Here is a 20,767-nt window from a genome sequence, read left to right as displayed (position 1 = left end):
CTCCATCTATATGCCACTTGTTCGATATCATCTGTGCTGAACAGTAGGGTCCTTCCAACGTACAGTTTTATAGTCTGGTCACCTCCGTCCTAGGAACCTGCCGTTGGAATTTCTTGATCACCGAGTCATTTCGCCTAAGGATCAGGATCATGGGCAAGGAACTCAATGGTTCGGGTCAAGATAACAAGAAAGTCACCATCGACTTCAAAGTGTTCTCTTTGGACCAATCTTTGGTCTTAATGAGATGTTCAACTGAACCCAACCATAGATCCAAGCACAAGATTAGCGAGGGTATACTGTATCAAGCTTCTCACCTTCCAAAGACCCAAGCTACTCTTACACTGAAGACCAAAGGACCTTATCAGTGAGGATAAAAAATATAAAACCAGTTACCTGCCATTCAAGTAAAGCTGGTCAAAACCTTTGAAGAAACTATCCTATTGCACAATCAATATTTCCATTTTCATGTAAAGGATATCAAGTACATAACACAAGGATATACACTGGGGCAAAAAGGTTCATAATCACAACAATTCCAAGAATATAATGTAGCACTCTTAAAAAACTGGCAATGAATAGTAACCAGACTCATACTTACTCATCCACAAATAAAAAATAATATTTACATCATAAAAACATTGATACAGAAAAATCATGATCACTAGCTCTCCTTTTTATTTCTCATTCATTAAAATGTTAGATTTGGCTTTATACATCCAATGAGAAGCCATAAAGAAACGGTTTCTTCGCACATCAGAAGGTTTAGTTTTCCCAAGTTGAAATAGTAAACCAATCTTTAGGAGACAAAGCAATAGTAATAACTTGGGAGTCTTTTATTCAGTAAGAAAAATATTGTGAATAATAAAACCCACTGTTTAGAATTGTTCATATAAGTTTCCCTTTGTGTTTTAAAAGAATATGTCACATGCAAGTATATGGTGTAAAAATGCATAAGAACTTGTCTAAATGTGGAATGAGCTCCAAGTGTATAGATATAGAGTATTTAAAAATAAACATGATTCACAACTCAATATGATCTATACAAACATTCATAAGTACCATAATGTACCCATAAGGTAAGGATTCAAGCATAAATTACCTGAGTGTAGTGTTGTCTTGAAACTACATAACTCTGCTGGACAGGTGCACTAGAAACTTGAGTTGTTGGAAGGTCATTGCCACTCTCTCCTGCATTGCTTGGTCCACTGATACATAACCCTCTCATGTGATTGGTTACTTCATTTGTACTACCCTCCTGTAAATGCACACAAAACTTACATTTAAACATTTTACAATGACATTATAAAATATCAGACAAAAACAAAATTACTCATTAGCATTATTTTCAACAAGAAATTAAAAATTCTTTACAATATGACTCCATTGTTTTGAAAAAGTTCAAAACAGAAAAAAACTTATATTAGCTATGTGTATGGCACACAAAGAATGTAAATTATATGAAAATAAAAACTTTTGCTTACTACATACAGCTTAGGATTACTAGGGTGCTATAACATTCTTTCTTATAATAAACTGTTAAAAAATCTCAATTTGACTTTAAAACTATGATCTAACAGGTTCCTTACCAAATAATGTATAAAGTTACATTCACCGTTAATCAACAACAAATGAAACTAGCTAATAAATATGAGAGAGAGAGAGAGAGAGAGAGAGAGAGAGAGAGAGAGAGAGAGAGAGAGATTAATATTTTATTTATCATTATTTTGTACTTTACTTAATGTTATGTTTACAATTTCTATTTCAGCTTATTAAATGAAAGCAGTCTAAAAGCCTTAAATAAAAGAATGTGTTAAACTAGCTGATGGTGTGTACAGTGATGCCTCGGCTATTGTGGGTGTTAGTTGAAAAATTGTGAAGTAGATACAAGAATCTATGGTATATTTTTTTCAAGTTTTTCATTGTCCTTATAAATTCAAGCACTTACAAGTGTGAAAATTGATTATTTTTGGTCAAAGATGATTAAAATATGAAAAATTTTAAAACTTATGACCTCAGAAACTCACGATATAAAGATAAGTCCACAATATAGATTTACTTACAATATATTTATAAATCAGCAGTGTCCTGTGAGAGTGATAGGTGAACTATGACATGGAGAGGGGTTACTGTACTAAGTACTCCCTATAATTTGGCTTACAATGATTGCTCTGGCACTGAATGAGTGCCCATTTTTTGTCATCACAAAATTTACAATAATCTTTAAACATAGCATTTACTTTGCTTGCTATAAAGTTGAGTACTGTACTATAGAGATGATTAATATTCTACACTGTATTTTTGCTAATGCACTAAACTGTACATGTATTTGACCATTTTATAAACAATCTATGACTACTCTACATGAATTCTAATATATGTAGGTGGTTGTGGAACCAATCCCCTACAAACGTCAAGGGCTCAATTGAGTTCTTCTCTTAATATTTTGCTCATTTCCAGAAAAGTATGGTACAGTAAATTAACAAGATAAGAACATTCAACTTGTAGACTTTCAAAGATAGGAACCTGTGTGTGTGTAATAAAGAAAAAAGTTTAAAAATTTCAAATGTATTTTGTGAAGCAGAAATAGAAGGGAGGAATACTTGATACATACAGTATGTTGGATAGCTCACTATAGGCGGTTCTCAGGTTACGATGGTCTCACATTATGATGATTCGCCGTTACGAATGGGGTTCCAAAAGGGACTTAAAATAAGCGTAACTTGGTTTCAAGTAACAATGTTTGGTTTGTTAATACACCAAACTACTTGCCAAAGTGGAGAGGACGTAACGCCATTACCTGGCTGTGTAGTAGTGCATTACATGTTACTTTAGCATCAGTTCACCATCTTAGCTTATGATACATATTCAAGATTTTCATGCCTCTCTTTTTTGGACATTTTTGTGCCTTTTTTGGCTTTGCATCATGTCTGAAAAGCACAAAGGAGACGTTTGATGGCAGTACATCCAAAAAGAGAAAAGCCATGATAATAGAAATTGAAGATGACATAGTGAATTTACTAGAGGCTATATTTTCTCAGTTAACATAACGTGAGATGAGCTAGTGGCCAAGCTCTAATCCTCAGAATCTTGAGGGAATCATATGATATGCCATGGCATCCACATAAATAATATGTGACTGGCAATAAGCGCTTACTTTAGCGAACGTCAGGATATAGGATCAAAGACAACCCATTCAGTCTTCTGCCTCACAATCTAATTTAGTTTTATAGAGCGACTAGAATTGAGGTACTGCAAGGGTTTAGCAGCAGAACAAACTAAAGTATGTAAAGATTTCAAGGTTCTGTGTGAGGCTTTCAAATCTGTGCAGAGCAGTGAATGTTCAAAACCCTTACTAAATGAATCCCTATTAATTAAAATGACTAAATGGTGTTGGTTTAGGTTGGCAACGGGTTGAAAAGGACCAGAATTACCAAGACTAAGGGAGGACTCACTGGAATTCTGAAGCTTAACAAAGAAAGCAAGTGATGATAAGAGCTTGTGATGCCCATCACTATCAAAAGGCATGTGAATATCATCATCATCCCAGAATAATCAACTAGCCTAGCCTTCCCCGCCTTTCCCCTGCACTTACAGTAAGTTTCTTTAGACAAAGGTCAGTTCTGTATAGGATCTGATTATTACATTTACCTTGTGCTTAGTATGAAGTAAACATTTGTATTACCGTTTTCCAAAATTAAGGAAACACTATAAAGAAACAAAGAAGCATCAAATTGATGAAAAAGAAGACTTGGAAAACAGCAGCAACAGACGTTTATTTTATAAGGATGGAAATGGAAATATTATCAACAAAAGAGATGGAGTGATAAAAATTGCAGAGGATTTCTATAAAATGGTATACAATAGTAATATGAGAAATAACTTTGCCCATAGAAATAATGAAACATCTGAGTTGGTACCAAATGTAACAGTAGAAGTAAAGAAACATTAAAAGGAATAAAAAGAGGCAAATCAGCAGAAGATGGCCTAACAATTATTTTAATAATTGCTGAATTTTACACAAAATGTCTGCAAGAATGATCTATACCTACAGCTTGGAAAAACTTATCATTATACTAATTCACAAAAGAAGGAGTCACAAGAGACCTGAAAAATTACCGTGAAATACGTTTACTCTCCGTAACATATAAAATATTTACCAAGATCATATCAGACCAAACATAAAGACAACTAGACTTTAATCAACCAAGAGGGCAAGCAGGCTTACTATGTATGGAATTTACAGGCTATGAGAAAGCTTTTGAATCTATCAAAACTTTAGCAGTAATGAATGCCCTTCAAAGACAAGAATTAGATGAATCTTATGTTAGAAAACTTGAAGATATCTATACGGGAAGTACAGCAACCCTAAAATTACATAAAGATATTAAGAAAATTCTGATCGAGAAAGGAATTAGACAGGGAGACCCCATATTTCCTAAATTATTCACAGCATGCCTAGAAGAAGTTTTTAAGAATTTAGATTGGAAAAATGTAGGAATTAACATTAATGGGGAATACCTTAACAACTTAAGATTTGTAGATAACATAGTTCCATTTAATGGATCGTGGGAAGAATTGCAAAAGATGATAGAAGATTATAATAGAGAAAGCAAATATGTAGATCTGAAAATGAATACAGTATGAGTAAAACTAAGATAATGTCCAATGGAATGCAAAGAGAACAAATATAGGTTATGGATAAATATCTAGAGGTTTTTTATGAATATATGTACTTAGGACAGAGAGAAAGTGAAATTAAGAAAAGGATAAGCATGGGATGGGGAGTTTTTGGTAAACAAAATGAGATTATGAAAATTAAAATGTCACTTCCTCTAAAAAGAATATTTAATGAGATGATGCTACCAGTATTAACTTATGCATCAGAAACCTCTTACTAAAAGACTTAGAACATAAGCTAGTTACAACTCAAAGAGCTATGTTAAGAATAATGATGGGAATAACAATAAAAGACAGAAAAAGAACAACATGGATACGAGAGTAAACTAGAGGATATTCTAATAAGATGTAAGAAAAAGAAATGCAGTGAGCCCTCGCTACTTCGCGGTTCGACCATCGCGGATTCACCACTTGGCGGATTTTTTCATAACCCATGTATATACATATATCGCGGATTTTTCGGAAATTTCGAAAATACTGCGATGTGACCGATGGTGCGAGATTGGAGAAAATAAGGAAAATTGAATCATGATTGATTTTCAATATAAATGAAACTTTGAGGAGCAACAAAGATATCATTTGTTAGAGAGATAGAGAGAGGTAAGGAATGGGAGGTAGTGAAAAGTAGCCCACAGAGAGAGAGAGAGAGAGAGAGAGAGAGAGTAGAGAGAGAGAGAGAGAGAGAGAGGGTAGAGAGAGAGAGAGAGAGAGAGAGAGAGAGGTAGAGAGGGAGAGAGAGAGAGAGATAGAGAGAGAGAGGAGAGAGAGATAGAGGGGGGTTTAAATGTAATAAACAAAAAAAAATGATAGGTTATAACACATTGGTGCTTATGTAATATCAACAGTATACTGTAGACGGTTTGAATAAGTTAAGAAATGGTATAAACGATACTTTGTTAGTGTATTCGTACACTCTCAAGAGCGGCAGCTAGATGTCAGCTGATCTAATCAAAGCCAAAAGTAAAACAAAAAGAAGTCAACAATACTCGATTTTTAAAACACACCCGAAATCTAAAAACAAAAGTACACGCTTTCTTAATGTGCAATTAACTATTTAAAGAGTAGCAATTTTCTAGAATAAAATGATGTCTCCCAAAAAATAGTGGTTTGCTGATGAAATCGGATGCCGTATTTTTAGCTAAGATTGAAATGGATGTAGACTCGGCATAATTTTTTCGTTTCGTATTTAATTGACACTAAGAAAACTAATTTTAGTTTCTTCATCTAAATGTAAGTATTGTAGAGAGAGAGAGAGAGAGAGAGAGAGAGAGAGAGAGAGAGAGAAATGAATCAGCTGTTGTAATTGAATGCCGTGTTTTTGTTTCGTGAGAATTTCATCGCCACGACTATAACAACAACATACTGTACTGAACTTTACAGTATTATACAGACTACTGTAATATGATAAAGTAAAATATTTGTAATCTATTTTATATGAAATGGGGCTATTTTTTTTTTTTTTTTTAAAATTTACATTTACGTATGTAAAACAACTCTCTCTCTCTCTCTCTCCTCTCTCTCTCTCTCTCTCTCTTCTCTCTCTCCTCTCTCTCTCTCTCTCCTCTCTCTCTCTCTCTCTCGTAAATTGTTTTCCCTGCTCTTGCTACGTATGTATGATTTTATATAGATACGGTAAATAATATTTGTAATAACATATTTTATAAAAGCTTTTACTGTAATATCATTATTTATCACTTTCATCATGCACGTTAACTGCCTTCGTTTGTTTACTGAGCGTACTTTATTACGCCGTCGTTTCAGGCGGCGTCATAAAGAAAAACATTTCATTTGGAAGTCCTAGGAAAAATTAAGTAAAACATTGGTAATAACAAAATCAACATACTGTACTGAATAATCAATATAATCGATGCAAAAACTAACCTATACACAGATGTGTAAATGCATTTGTTTCTTCATTATGATCAGAGATAAACGTAAACAAAACATTGGTTGCCATTTTTTATCGTGCTTTTTGGCGTGTTTAGGAAACGCATGATATACAGTAAAGTCGCCTTTAATATTTGTGCCTGTTTTAGTTTAGGGTACTATAGTACATGCATTAAGTGTTCTGTACATTAAAGGGTAGTTTGTTAACAGTACTACGTACAAGGGAAGGTTTTAAAAGTCTGAATATACATGTTAAATAAATAAGTAAATATGGTGTCACTACTTCGCAGATTTTCACCTATTGCGGTCGGGTCTGGAACCTATCTACCGCGATAAACGAGGGTTCACTGTGGACGTAGGCAGGATATGTAATGAGAATGACAGATAATAGATGGACATTAAGAATAACAGAATGGATCCCTAAAGATTGCAAAAGAAGCAGGGGAAGGAAGAGAAGACGATGGATTAATGAGCTAAGAAAATTTGCGGGTACTGCATAGACTGGCATAGAAAAGGCTAAATAACGTCAGTTTCATTCTGTACTAAACTTTAGTAATGCCATAGGCATTTCAACATTCCTCAAATGAAATGAAGTTTTGTATCTTCTACCTTTTTCTCATTATCAGAGAAGTATAATATGCTAAGAAGACCTTGTCTTCATGCATTAGCTTTGTCTAGAGCCATGTATACCATGTAGAGTAAATTTATTTCATATCTCTTTGCCTTTGGAGAGCTTCAATTTCATCTGGATTTTCAAAAATCAATTATACAATGCTCCTCTTCTCTGTGGATCTAGCTCCAATAGCATACAGTATGTTAAAATTATTGTTGTTATTATCATAATTATTATTGGTATTAACCTATCACTAAACCAGTCTTACTTAAATCAAACAATCAATACTTATAGTATAAAACAAAATCATAAATTAAGAATGAACATGAAATGGTCATCATAAACCAGATAAAATCTTTGTAAGTTCAAGTAATTCTAGGACACATATCTTCGCTTATTCTAACTCAAGAGAAAATGCTTTATCTAAAACTGAGAAACTAACTTGAGAAAAAGATCTAGTGTCCAGCTGAGGATGCTGGAAATAGGGTTGGTATATCACTGGTGGAGGAGGTGGTGGAACAACCCCTTCACTTGGTCCTCCCTCATTTGTCCCATTGCTAATGACAGTTTCTTTTACATCTAAACTGCTAGATATAACACCACTGACAATGCTGGCTGTGGATTAGAAGTAAACATCTAATTAGTATTTATCACTTAAAAGCATGTTACTTTAGAAAAAAATAAAATTTTGGGTAATGTATCCGGATACATATAACTAAATTCACAATGAAACTATGATAGAAATACTTCACTGAATATTATTGTTGTTAAATAGGTATAAAAGTTAACCAATGTTGTGCTAAGTAGTAACTAATAATAATTTGAAAACTGACCAAATGCTACATTTTTTAAAAACAATTTGTATTTTTCCTAGCTATACAAACCTTAATCATTTAAACGAATTTTGAGCAAAGCGAAAAATCTATTTTTGGGTGAGATGCCCATGTCGTCCTGATGGAAGGTTCCTATAAGTAGCTTCCTAAGGGATATTTGACTACAGTGATATTCCCAGAGAATTTACCTTTAGGTCTCCAGAATTCTAACTCCTGGCGCGAATATCCTTAAAATTTCTCTTAAGGATATCGCATAAATCAGGGGACATATATCTTGATACAACATATAGCAATCTTCACCCCGAATAGCGTTTTCGCTTCGAGGGGGAAAGTGGCAAAATTACAAGGGGAGCCGATATCAAGGTTACCCTTCCTCCCTTACTACTACGAGTATCTAGATGGCGCTGTACATCCACCCCACGCGCTATTCCTTTGTAGTGTTGAGCATGGAGATACAGATATAGTAGTTTCGGGAGGGATCCTGCCAAAACCTTTTCTATAGAAAAGGAGGGCGGGTCCATCAGGACGACATGGCTATCTCACCCAAAAATAGATTTTTAGCTTTGCTCAAAATTCATTTTTTTGGACTCAGGCCATGTCGTCCTGATGGAAGGTTACCAGAGAATTATTTAGAAAGTACTGTATCTGTGGATTTTCCAAAAGTGCCTTAACCTCCGGACAGTTATTCCTTGGTCATCCAGACCATAGAGACATATGACGTTACCATTATACGTTATTACTGCTAATCATAATCCATGTTAGTGCTTCCTGCCCCCTGCAGGGAAGAGTCATTCTAGACATAGGAAAGGAGTCAAGGTTTGCATATAACATGAACAAACATAGCATCAAGTACATACAGGTCTCGCTGTATGTATGTCTGATTGAAGCAAGGATTGCCAGATAAAGTTTGTACTCGTATAAGAGCAAAGGTATTAGCTATATATCTTGTTCGTATAAATATATGCAGTTTATTAAAGGAAAATAAAACTCTGATATATTTTAATTGAAAATCAATTTTGGGCGAAATAAGACGCAAATACACATCAAGTATTTATTGGTAATAGATAACCAGCAGAATCAACATATATAACAATGTTAACATAATGTTAATAAAAGTAATAAGAAACATATTCTACAATCAAAGTCCAGAAAATGTTTGTTTCACCTGAAAGGAAAAAAAATATTAGAGCCACTGTAATCTGAAAATTTTTTTAATTTTCTAATATGCATTTCTGTGATATTGATTGTCTCTTTACACTGTATAAGAACACATGGCACAAGTGTTATCTCTATGTTTCTTCACCTCAAATAACTAGAACAGTCCTTGGCGTCACCATGGTGACGCTTATTTCAAAGTATTGCACTGTGAGGTGTCAATACCTTCACCCTTATATTGACAGTCCCAATCAATTCACTGTTCATCGCAGCACTAGACGACAGGTTTTAGTACACTACCTGACGCCACCACGAACCGCTTTAGTTATTGCACTTGCTTCGCACAACGCTTGAAGAACACTCTAGATGACTTCCATCCAGTGTATGAGCGAAGACTCTCAAAGTACATGTACTGAAAGAAATTCAGTGACGAAGCGATTTTTCTTCGATCATGACCTGCGGGTGTACTGTCAGGATCCGCTCTGCTAATAAAATAGGTGATCTTCGCCCTTAGTTGTTTTAGGGATAGGTTTGACCCTGAGGTTTCTCCTTTAAAGAGCTGTCCTCCCCTGAAGTCTGAAGTTTTTCGAAAATAGACCTTTAGACACTCCACTGGGCACAGCGAGACATCTTCCTTCAGAGGGCAGATTCTCCAGAGACCCCACCTTTTGGTGGGTAGCTCGTTCTTAGCGAGAAATGTTGGGTCAGGAAAAAGATTCAGTTCTCCCACTTCTGTGAACTGAATATGGCCCTCATCTCTGGATAGGGCCACTATTTCACTAACTCTGGCCCCCAAGGCTAGAGCAAACAAGAAAATAACTTTTTGGGTTAAGTCTTTCAGAGAGTAATCCTCATTGTTCACTGTTGAAGCAAAGTGTAGGACCTTGTCCAAGGACCACGAAATAGGCTTTGGAGTGGCTGCAGGCCTGAGTTTAGCACAAGCCTTAGGGATATTGTTAAAGATTTCGTTTGACAAGTCTACTTGGAAGGCGTATAACAGAGGTCTAGTCAAGGCTGATTTACACGTGGTTATCATATTGGCTGCCAAACCTTGCTTGTGAAGGTGGATAAAGAAGGACAAACAGAAGTCCGTTGAGATTTCTTTTGGTCCTTTTGCCTTGACGCAAAGCAACCCACTTTTTCCAAGATGACACATATTGTCTTCTGGTTGACTTAGACTTATATTCTTCTAGGAAGTCTATACTGTCTCTCGAGATCCCAAACCTTTTCTTTACTGCTAAAGAGAGAAAATCATAAGATGAAGGTTTTGGGTTCTCTGTGATGAAGAGAAGATAATCGACTTCTGTACTTGTTGAGACAGTACTGGGTCCGGTAGAGGGACCAGCCTCAGCTTCAGTTCCAGTACTAGAGGGAACTAATTGCTCTTTGGCCACTTGGGAGCCACTAGAGCTGCCGTTCTCCGAAAGGATCTCAGCTTGTTGAGGACCTTCATTAAGAGATTGGTTGGAGGGAACAGGTAAATCCGGTTCCATCTGTTCCAGTCGAGGGACATGGCGTCCATCGCTTCTGCTGGAGGGTCCTTGTATGGGGCCACATAACGAGGCAGTTTCTTGTTGTCTCTCGTCGCGAAGAGGTCGATCTGCAGTTCTGGGACTTGCTGTAAGACGAAGGAGAATGAGCCTGCGTCTAGGGACCATTCTGACTCTATCGGCATGAGCCTGGATAGAGCGTCCACCGTCACATTGCGGAACCCTTGAAGGTGAACTGCTGATAAATGCCATCTCTTCTTTTTCGCCAAGTGGAAGATGGCCGACATCACTTGGTTGATTTGGGGTGATCTCAAGCCTTGACGATTCAAACATCTCACTATCACCTCGCTGTCCAGGATCAGTCTTACAGTGAACCCTCGTTTATCGCGGTAGATAGGTTCCAGTCGCGGCCGCGATAGGTGAAAATCCGCGAAGTAGTGACACCATATTTACCTATTTATTCAACATGTATATTCAGACTTTTAAAACCTTCCCTTGTACGTAGTACTGTTAACAAACTACCCTTTAATATACAGAACACTTAATGCATGTACTACAGTACCCTAAACTAAAACAGGCACAAATATTAAAGGTGATTTTATATCATGCATTTCCTAAACATGCTAAAAAGCACGATAAAAAATGGCAACCAATGTTTTGTTTACATTTATCTCTGATCATAATGTAGGAACAAACTGGAGGTAGAGCTTTGCTTATTACCCAGACATATTTCCCATACTTTTCCCTTAGAACTACATCACATCTTCCTACTTTAGATATATAGATATATATATATATATATATATATATATATATATATATATATATATACATATATATATATATATGTATATATATATATATATATATATATATATATATATATATATATATATATGTGTGTGTGTGTATATATATATATATATATTTTTATGTATACACATATACATACCTACATATATACATAAATACATGCATACATATATATATATATATATATTACTGTATATAGCCTATATGGGTTATGGAAAAAATCCGCGAAGTGGTGAATCCGCGATGGTCGAACCGCGAAGTAGCGAGGGTTCACTGTATATGGACTGAATTGCGAGGGGACAGTTTCTTCAGCGTCAGAAAGACTGCCATGGCCTCCAAAATGTTGATGTGGAAGGTCTTGAATAGAGAAGACCAAGTCCCTTGGACTTTCTGTTGATGGAAGTGACCTCCCCATCCTTCCTTTGATGCATCCGTATGGATGATGACTGAAGGTAGAGGTGGTTGCAAGGGTACGGACCTCTTTAGGTTCTTGGCCTTCAACCATGGCTTGAGAAGTGATCATAGTCGAGTCGCTATTGGTCTTCTTAGATCTCTTCGAGCGTTTGATGCGTATCTTCTCCAGACTCCTGATGCATCTTTTAGCTGTGCTCTTAGCATTGGGTCTGTCACTGATGCAAACTGAAGAGAACCCAGTATTCTTTCCTGTTGGCGTCTTGATATCCTGTCGGATTTCAGTAGTCTCTTGACAGATCCCGCAATCTCTCCCCTCTTCCCTGGGGGAATGGAGAGACGGTGTGACTTTAAATTCCAATGTATTCCTAGCCATTGAAACTCTTGAGCTGGAGATAATCGAGACTTCTTGACGTTGATCTTGAATCCCAGATGTTCCAGGAATTGGATCACTTTCTTGGATGCTTGCATGCACTCCGTCCTGGATGCTGCCCACACCAGCCAGTCGTCCAGGTAGGCTACTACCAGGACACATTCTAGGCGTAGTTGTTGAAGGACTGCGTCTGCAAGCTTTGTAAAGATCCTTGGGGCTATATTTAGTCCGAAGGGCATGGCTCTGAAGACGTATTTCTTCTTTTGTAGCCTGAATCCTAGATAGGAGAAGGGGCGGTTGATTGGAATATGCCAGTAGGCATCTGCCAGGTCTATCGAGACTGTGTACGCCCCTTTTGGCAGCAAGGTCCTTATGTGTTGAAGGGTTAACATCCTGAACTTCTTGTTTTCTATAAACTTGTTGAGTGGCGACAAGTCCAGAATGACTCTGAGTTTGTCTGAGTCCTTCTTGGGAACACAACACAAAACAGCCTTCCTTGGAATTTGACGGACTTTTCCCTCCTTATCATCTGTTTGCTCAGAAGTTCTCGGGTGTATTCTTCCAGGACGGGGGTGGAGTGTTGGAAGAATTGAGGAAATGATGGTGGAGCTGTCCTCCAGCTCCATCCTAGTCAATTCTTGATTAGGCGGTGGGCCCAAGGATCGAAGGTCCAACGATCCTGAAATTGTTGGAGTCTTCCTCCTACCGGAAGCATCTCATTGCTTCGACTGTCCGGAGGACTTGCCTCCTTGACCACGTCCTCCCATACCCCACTCTTCCTCTTGGGGGGTATCTAGAGGAGCCCCTTTCCTCCCTCTACTTTTAGGACGAAAGGTAGTGGTCTGTCTCTCATACGCAGGATTAAATGCTGGTGACTGGGCAACCAGCTGCTGAGGCACCATCTGGTAAGTTGGTTGGGGTTGAGCCACCATCTGGGGAACCACGGTCATGGGAACTGCGGAAAGTTGTTGCTGCTGTTGTCTGACTGGGCGAGAGGGCAACCTGGGTCTTTTCGTCCTCCTCTTAGGCAGGGGACCCTCATGCGGGGAAGACTTCCTCTTCGCCGACATGCCCCAATTCTGGAGAAGATTTCTATTCTCCGTGGCGGCCTTATCTACTACTTTCTTGACCACTTCGCTCGGGAAGAGGTCCTTTCCCCAGATATTGGAAGCTATCAGCTTCCTGGGTTCGTGTTTTACTGCAGCCGAAGCAAACACGAACTCCCTACATGCACGTCTGGCTCTCACAAATCCATATAGGTCCTTGACCAGAGTAGCAAAATGTGATTTGGCCATGACCATGTTCATATCTGGGGTTCTGCTATTGCTTGCCGTTGCCTCCAAGCAAATCTGGAGGATCAGGGATGCGGCAAGTCTTTCCTTTGTCTCTTGCTCCCTACGCAAGAGAAAGTCAGACAGCTTAGGGAGGTTTTCGCTGAACTGACGTCCAGCAATATCTGCCTCCAACTTCCCAACTGAGAAGGTAAGGTGGATTTCCTTCCAGTCCTTATCCTCCGTAGGCAGGGCTGGGGATAAGGGTCTACACTCCTCGAGTGTAGGTCAAGGTTTGCCTGCCTCTATTGCCTTCATAACTGCCTTAAAACCTTTTGCAGTAAAGGGGAAGGCTAGGTTGGCCGGAGCAAGAAAAGTAGGGTGTTTCTTGCTAAGGACTGACACCTTCGAGTTAGTGAAGCCCTTCTCTTTCAGGCTACTTGACCAAAGACCCTGAGCTGTCTCATGGTCAAGAACTATGACCTCCTTTGGTTCTGTCTCCTCGTTGGACGTTGGTTCCACCTTCAAGCGGACGAAGCAGTCTGGGTAAGAGGGAAAGCTGGGCCAGAAATCGACTTCCTCTATAAGGACAGCCCCCAGCTTTTCTGATATGAATATCTTCCCATTGGTAATAAGCATGTATTCTGCATGCCTCCAAGGATTCACATCAGAGCAAGGTGGAAGATCTTTCACATTGAGTCTCCTCTGAGACCCACGGGACGCGGCGAGATGGTCCATCCTTCTCTTCAGTTCAGCGTCCCTTTCTTCGTTCTGCTTACGAAGATTCTCCATCATTGCCATAAGACTGGCCAATGTCTTATTCATATCATCTGATGGGGGAGCAGATGACGTAGAGGGTAATGGTTCCAGGGCCGGAACCGACGAAACGGACTCCGATTCGACATCATCCTCATCATCTTCAGGAGCCAAGGTAGACTCCTCTTCTAGACCTTCCGCTAGGAGGTCTTTCTCGGTGTCCTCAGACACCTCCGACATCCTCTCATCTAGGTGGATGTCCTTCATCGCGTCCGAGACTTCCGTATTTACGGTAATCTGAACACAAGGGATCTCAGGTCGAGGCTGGGGTATGACAGCTGCCACACCCGCCTTAGGGAACAGCAAGGCTCGCATCCGTTCACTCGGATGGTAAGGTCCCGTGGCGTTCTTTTGAAAGCCACGAATCCATCTGCGCAGCTTACTTCGCGCTGCATCCCTTAACTCCACCGTCTTGGGGTCATCAAAAGCCTCGGTAACCAAGGCCTTGCAAACATTGCAGTCCTGGGGGTCCCAGTATTTCAGAGGTCCCTTGGAGATGGAGCAGGGAGAATGAGCCCTGCACTCTTCATGGCCACAAGAGGAAACTTAAATGAGTATACGGTAGTTCATCTCACCTGATAAACTATATAAAATATTATCATTATTAATATTTTTGCATATAGCTTAGGATCGACAAGCTAGAAAAGAATTAGGAAAGACACATACTTGTGTTTCCTGTCCAGCTAATTGCTGCGACCTCCCCCATAATTAAAACCTAGAGTTTTCCTATTCAGGAAAGCCAATGGAAGAATTCTAACCTGTAAGGATAGGTAAGTGTAACTTAACACTGGCTTTCCAAAGGTTTTAATAATGTGAGTAAATAGTAACTGATCATCTATCAGTATGTTGAAAGAAATCTTTTCTTTCCATATATACTTGGTCTCAACAATAGACTGTGCAAGGATACAGAAGGTATGTTGGAAATTAACTACTGTATAATATATACTATAGTTTTCTGTCTGCAGTATGATCTATACTGCAAATATACTGGCTACTGTATAATCATATACTGTAGTTTTAGCCGGCAATATAGGCTAGCACCTGGCGGCACGATCCAACGCCGGCTGGGGTAGTACCGGGGGCACTGGTCCAGCTGGGGTAATGCCAGGCGGCACCCCTGCGGGCTAGGTTAGTACCTGGCAGCACTAGCTGATAGAGAGAGAGAAAGCATGGAGTGAAGGGTACCTTATTAAATGTTCATTAACAATAAATAAGGATGTAAGTACTTAATCTTACTGCCTTCCTCCAGAATGAGGGTTCAAATGGAAAGGGGAGAATGTATCATTCAAGCTTCCATCCAAACACAAACCGTTGCCGGTCACTGCCGGTCACTGGTATGTGGATGGCAGTCCAAGAGAGGACTGAAGAACACTCTACAGAATAGGGGTCTCCCACCAGCAGCCGGCCCAACCGGCACAGCTTTTCCCGGAGCCTTGCGTCCATAAGGGAAGGCTGAGCAACTAAGTAGCTGTTATGTAGGAGCCCCGGCCGGCCCCACAACCCGCCGGAAAGCGGTGAGATTGTAGGACGACGGCTAAAGGGTTGCGATGGCTAGGCCATCGCTAAAGGACAGCGGGGGTAGAGAAAAGGGTCCTGTATGAAGTGTGGGAGGAGGCGGCAGGGTTGCCGGTCCTACCACACCCCAAAAGAAACTGTTTCAATATTGGCGCCGTCCTAGGCGGTAGAAGAATATCTATTCTTCAACTTAGGGTCTGCCAATATAGTTAAGGGGACGGCGGCAATCTTACCGCTGCCTCTCAACATAGGAGAAACAGGGTTTCAGTGCCAGCGCCATCCTAGGCGGCAGAAGAATGTCTATTCTTCAGCCTAGGGTCTGCAAGCACAGGACTAGTCTTCTAGACCGCAGGGAAAAGGTAGCGGCATCATACAACCACTTCAAGTGCGGCCTAGGGAGGTCTAGCCTCCTATGTCGGCGGCTCAGTCTGGCAGGGGAATGACTATTCACCCTGCCGGCCGGCCGCCGGCAAAAGACTATATACTCTGAGGTTCTGACCAAAACCCAAACCCTGCTATCTGCTGGCCAAGGGAAGAGACAAAGAACGTTAGCCTAGTCAGGCCGGAGTGTCTACTCGACGGAAAGACTAAGATAGGGTTGTAGCCTAAGGCTGCACTCAGAGGGAAGAAGGGATTACCCTTAAATCGCCACTGGAGACGGGTATCGATTTATATAATAATTCAAGGAGATATCTATCTCCACCTGAATAGATAAAACGATACACGACGGTAAACCGCGACATGTATGAAAGTATACTAAAGCCACTAGGCTAGTAGCCTAGTGGCAGGCAAGATTCGACTACCTTAATCGCCGAAACTCTCTCGTATACAATCGCAGAGGAATAGGAATATATACAATCAATCTCTTACAAGTACAAATTGCCTAAATAGCTCCATATTTAATTGCTATCCCACTAGGAATGTCTATTATATCATGCATGAATGTAAACTAAAAGGCATAGGCTAGGAAGCCTAGCGTGAGCAAGGTTCGGTTACCTAAATCGCCGAAACTATCAAGAATACAATCGGCATAATATAAATCACTTCCTAGCAATAAAGACTGAATAGCTTCATAAATATTCATGCTATTAAAACCGGGAAAGTCGTTCAGGCTAACTAAATAACATATGCGTATGCGTTATGAACGACAGTGCCCATGGCGCTTCCGGTGAAGGCGAAGCTCCATCACTTAATTTAACCCAATTTCACTGTGAGGCAGGAGCTAAAATTTATGCACTGTAAAGATTGAATACTCAACTTTCCAGAGGTAGAAGAGGCTGGAGATTGCATGATATCCAGAAAAATCCAAAGCGTAACGAGAGATATAACGGGGAAATTCACCGAGCAAGACCGCTACACTTATAGGAATAGCGCGTGGGGTTGACGTACAGTGCCATCTAGATACTCGTAGTAGTAAGAGAGGAAGGGTAACCTTGATATCGGCTCCCCTTGTAATTTTGCCACTTTCCCCCTCGAAGCGAAAACGCTATTCGGGGTGAAGATTGCTATGTGTCGTATCAAGATACACATCCCCTGATTTATGCGATATCCTTAGGAGAAATTTTAAGGATATTTGTGCCAGGAGTTAGAATTCTGGAGACCTAAAGGTAAATTCTCTCGGAATATCACTGTAGTCAAATATCCCTTAGGAAGCTACTTATAGGAACCTTCCATCATGACGACATGGCCTGAGCCCAAAAAATGGGTTATTCTTAGTCTCGTTTCCTACAACCGGACTATCAAAAGAAAAAAAGAGTTTGATTGCATTACGATGCAGTTGCTAAGCAACCACAGTGCATAGCGGCGTGGGGCACCATCGCAAGATGCACTTCACTCTCTTCTGGTCAAAGACTTGTGGGGAAGCTGAGGCAAGACTTTGCTTAAAAAGACTCGGGTTTGTATAGCTGGCAAGAATAGAATTATTTCAAAAATTTATAGTTTATTCCTACGCAGATAGAAACTTCTGAGTCCTTTAAATGGGAGTCTTCCTTAGGTGGAGGGAAGTCTCCATTAAGAGGTATGCCCGTCCTCTCTGATAGATACAATTACCTATAAGAGTGAAATGTCAGAGGTGGATTAAATTGGAACTGCATAGCTGGCTTGTAAAGAGGCTTGGCCGTAAAGTTCAATCCACGAAGATTATTCTTGTGCCGAGGATGGAGCTATATGAACATCGAGAGTCGCATAAAGAATATATCCAATATATAATCAAAGATAACTGAAAAAAACATGGCATTCTTGCTTTCATTAGAGTGAATTCCAATAAAAGGCTTCAAGTCCATCTGTGATCACCATCTGCCTTGATCCAAATTACATACCTTTATAATGCAGAGAATAACTGATGACTGATAAAAAATTACATGTCCCATAGAGTGTAAGATTAAATTATTTGTTGTGCTGCAACAACAAGTCCTAAAGAGAAAGTATCCAGGGACCTATGAGTACATTCTCGAAAGTAATGGTCCATAAAAGTGTTTTGTCTCTTCCATACGTCAGCTTGGAGAAGTTGAGTGAAGACTTGTGCTACCGAGTGGTTTTTGCAGAAAGCTGGGGTTGCAGTGAGACCACGGATATCATATGCTATAGGGGGACCCTGGCGACGTTTCCCCTAAGGATTTATAAGCTATCATGATTGTTTCTCTTAACCAAAAGGAAACTGTGTTTTTGGATACTTTCTTTTTGGAGCAACCTGTGCTCACAAACAATTTGGAAATTTTAGGCCTAGAGTAAGCCATTGCCTTTAAATATTTTAGAATTGCTCTCATGGGACAAAGTAAAATATCATCCGGGTCATCAGTTACCTCTTTGAGAGACAAGATCGTGAAAGAGTCAAATCTCATATAATTTTCTACCAAATTTTGGGTTTTGGCCACAAATTTGGGAACAAATGATAGGGATAATTTCTACCCTCTGGAATATGACATAAGATAGACCATGTAGTTCACTTACTCTCTTGGTTGGAGCTAAGGCAAGGAGAAAGGCAAGTCTTTGGGGTAAGGTTCCTGTCTAAGGCTTTATGCATAGGTTTGTGGGGGCTTTCTTCAAAGACCCGAGTACCTTTTCACATCCAAGGAAGCGGGTTTGAGTTCTCGCGGAAGACAAGTCTGCTTGAAACCCCCTATGAAGAGAGATCAAGCCCTTTCAGTTTGAAAACCTGGCTCAAAGCTGAGCTGTAACCTTTTACCAGTGACGGAGAGGGCTTTCTTGTTCCTCAGGAACACCAAAAAGTCAGAAATCAGGAGAATAGTGGCCTTGGGTGGAGCAATATTGCCCCTATGATACCAATCACAGAAGATTTTTCACTTGGGCTGATAGACTGCTTTGGATGACTTTCGGAGATATCCAGAAAGTTGTTTCACAGTTGATCCTGAAAAGCCTTTCTTTCAAAGAAGCTGGATAGTCTTTAGCTTTGAAGCGACAGGCAATGAACTATTTTGCGGAACTTTCTTATGTGTGGTTGACGTAGTAAGTTTGGCTATTCTGGAAGTTCTCTTGGAACCTCCATGAGATGTTCCAGCAAATCTGGATACCACTCCGCTATTGGTCACTTTGGAGCTACTAGCATTATTCTGACTCCCTGGGATATTCAGACTCTGTTCAGGATCTGATGAATCAGACAGATTGGGGAGAACGCGTAAAAGTCCAGTCCATCCTATGGGTGCTGAAAGGCATCATCCATTACTGCAGATTGGTCTGGAACTGGTGAGCAATACACCAGGAGTTTGTAGTTCAGGTGAATAGTGAACATGTCCAGAGACACGGAACCCCCACAAAGTCAAAGGTCTCTTTGCCCCTGATTGAATCAGAGGTCGGCAATGACGTTCCTCTTCCCGCTTCCCGGAGATAAACCTCATTGAGAGGAATATTGCATTGGTCAGTGCCTACCTCTGTATCTCTACTGCCAGTTGGCAGAGTAGGAGAGAGGCTGCACCTCCTTGTTTAGAGATGTAGGTCACTACCATGGAGTTGTCGCTCATCTGCACGATGGAGTGACCATTTAGAGTCCCTGAGAAATGGAGTAACGTTAGCTGTCCTGCTTCCATTTCCACGAAATTGATGTGAAGGGTCCTGTCTTTTTCTAACCATAGGCCCGAAATTTGCTACCATCCTAGGTGAGAGCCCCACCCTTGGCAAGAAGCATCCGAGAACAGAAGGAATTGTGGGGGAGAAAACTGAAATGGGGCTCCCGCTAACAAGTTCTCCTTTCTCAGCCGCCAATGGAGGCTTGTCACAACCTCCTTGGGCACCGACAGAAAGGTTGCACGATGGTTGGATTTCTGCGACCACTGGCACTTCAGAGCCCTGTGCACCAAATGAAGATGCATTCTCCTGAATGGGATGATTTCCTCTAAAGAGGAGAGATGACAGAAATTTCTGCCAAGAGTGGGAAGGAAGTGATTTCCCTTCAAGAGAGGTTTCAGCTATTTTCCTGAGTCTCAGAATCCTGTTGGCAGATGGAAAAGCTCTGGCTTGGAACAAGTCTGTGTCCATGCCTAGATCCCTGATAGATTGTTAAGGGAAGAGCCTGGACTTCTCTAGGTTCAGTTAGATCCCTAACTCCTTGTAAAAGTCTAAGAGTAGATCACTATCGCATTATCAGTAGAGCTCAAGACTCTGTCAAGAGAAGCCAGTTGTCCAGGTACCTCAAAAGCCCAGGTTGAGACAGGGGCAAAGATTCTGTTAAAAACCTGAGGGGCTGGTGACAGGCCAAAGCATAGTATACTGAACTGGAAAATTCTGTCTCAAAATGGAAACCCTAGGTACTTCCTTGAGGCAGGATGAATGGGGACCTAACAGTAGGCGTCTTTCAGGTCTATGGCTAGAAGGAAATCGTTCTTTCTGATGGCCTGGAGAATGTTGGTCGGGGTTTACATTTTTAATCTTGTTTGTAGAACAAACAGATTCAAATAGGA

General features: G+C 40.1%; 1 protein-coding gene across 8 annotated transcripts in view; it reads right to left on the bottom strand.

Moving 5' to 3' along the window:
• LOC137652292 (cAMP-regulated phosphoprotein 21-like) overlaps positions 1 to 20,767 on the bottom strand; it is a 383,279-nt gene that overhangs the window by 149,074 nt on the left and 213,438 nt on the right. For all 8 annotated transcript variants that reach the window (XM_068385596.1, XM_068385602.1, XM_068385599.1 and 5 more), the window contains 2 exons: positions 7,620 to 7,792; positions 1,100 to 1,255 (listed from right to left, as the gene is read on the bottom strand). In XM_068385596.1, coding sequence (XP_068241697.1) covers positions 1,100 to 1,255; positions 7,620 to 7,792 — 329 coding nt within the window. The remainder of the gene's footprint in view (positions 1 to 1,099; positions 1,256 to 7,619; positions 7,793 to 20,767) is intronic.

The sequence above is a fragment of the Palaemon carinicauda genome, chromosome 13 (genome assembly GCF_036898095.1).
Source record: "Palaemon carinicauda isolate YSFRI2023 chromosome 13, ASM3689809v2, whole genome shotgun sequence".
NCBI lineage: Eukaryota > Metazoa > Arthropoda > Malacostraca > Decapoda > Palaemonidae > Palaemon > Palaemon carinicauda.
This window is presented reverse-complemented; position numbering and strand designations above follow the sequence as displayed.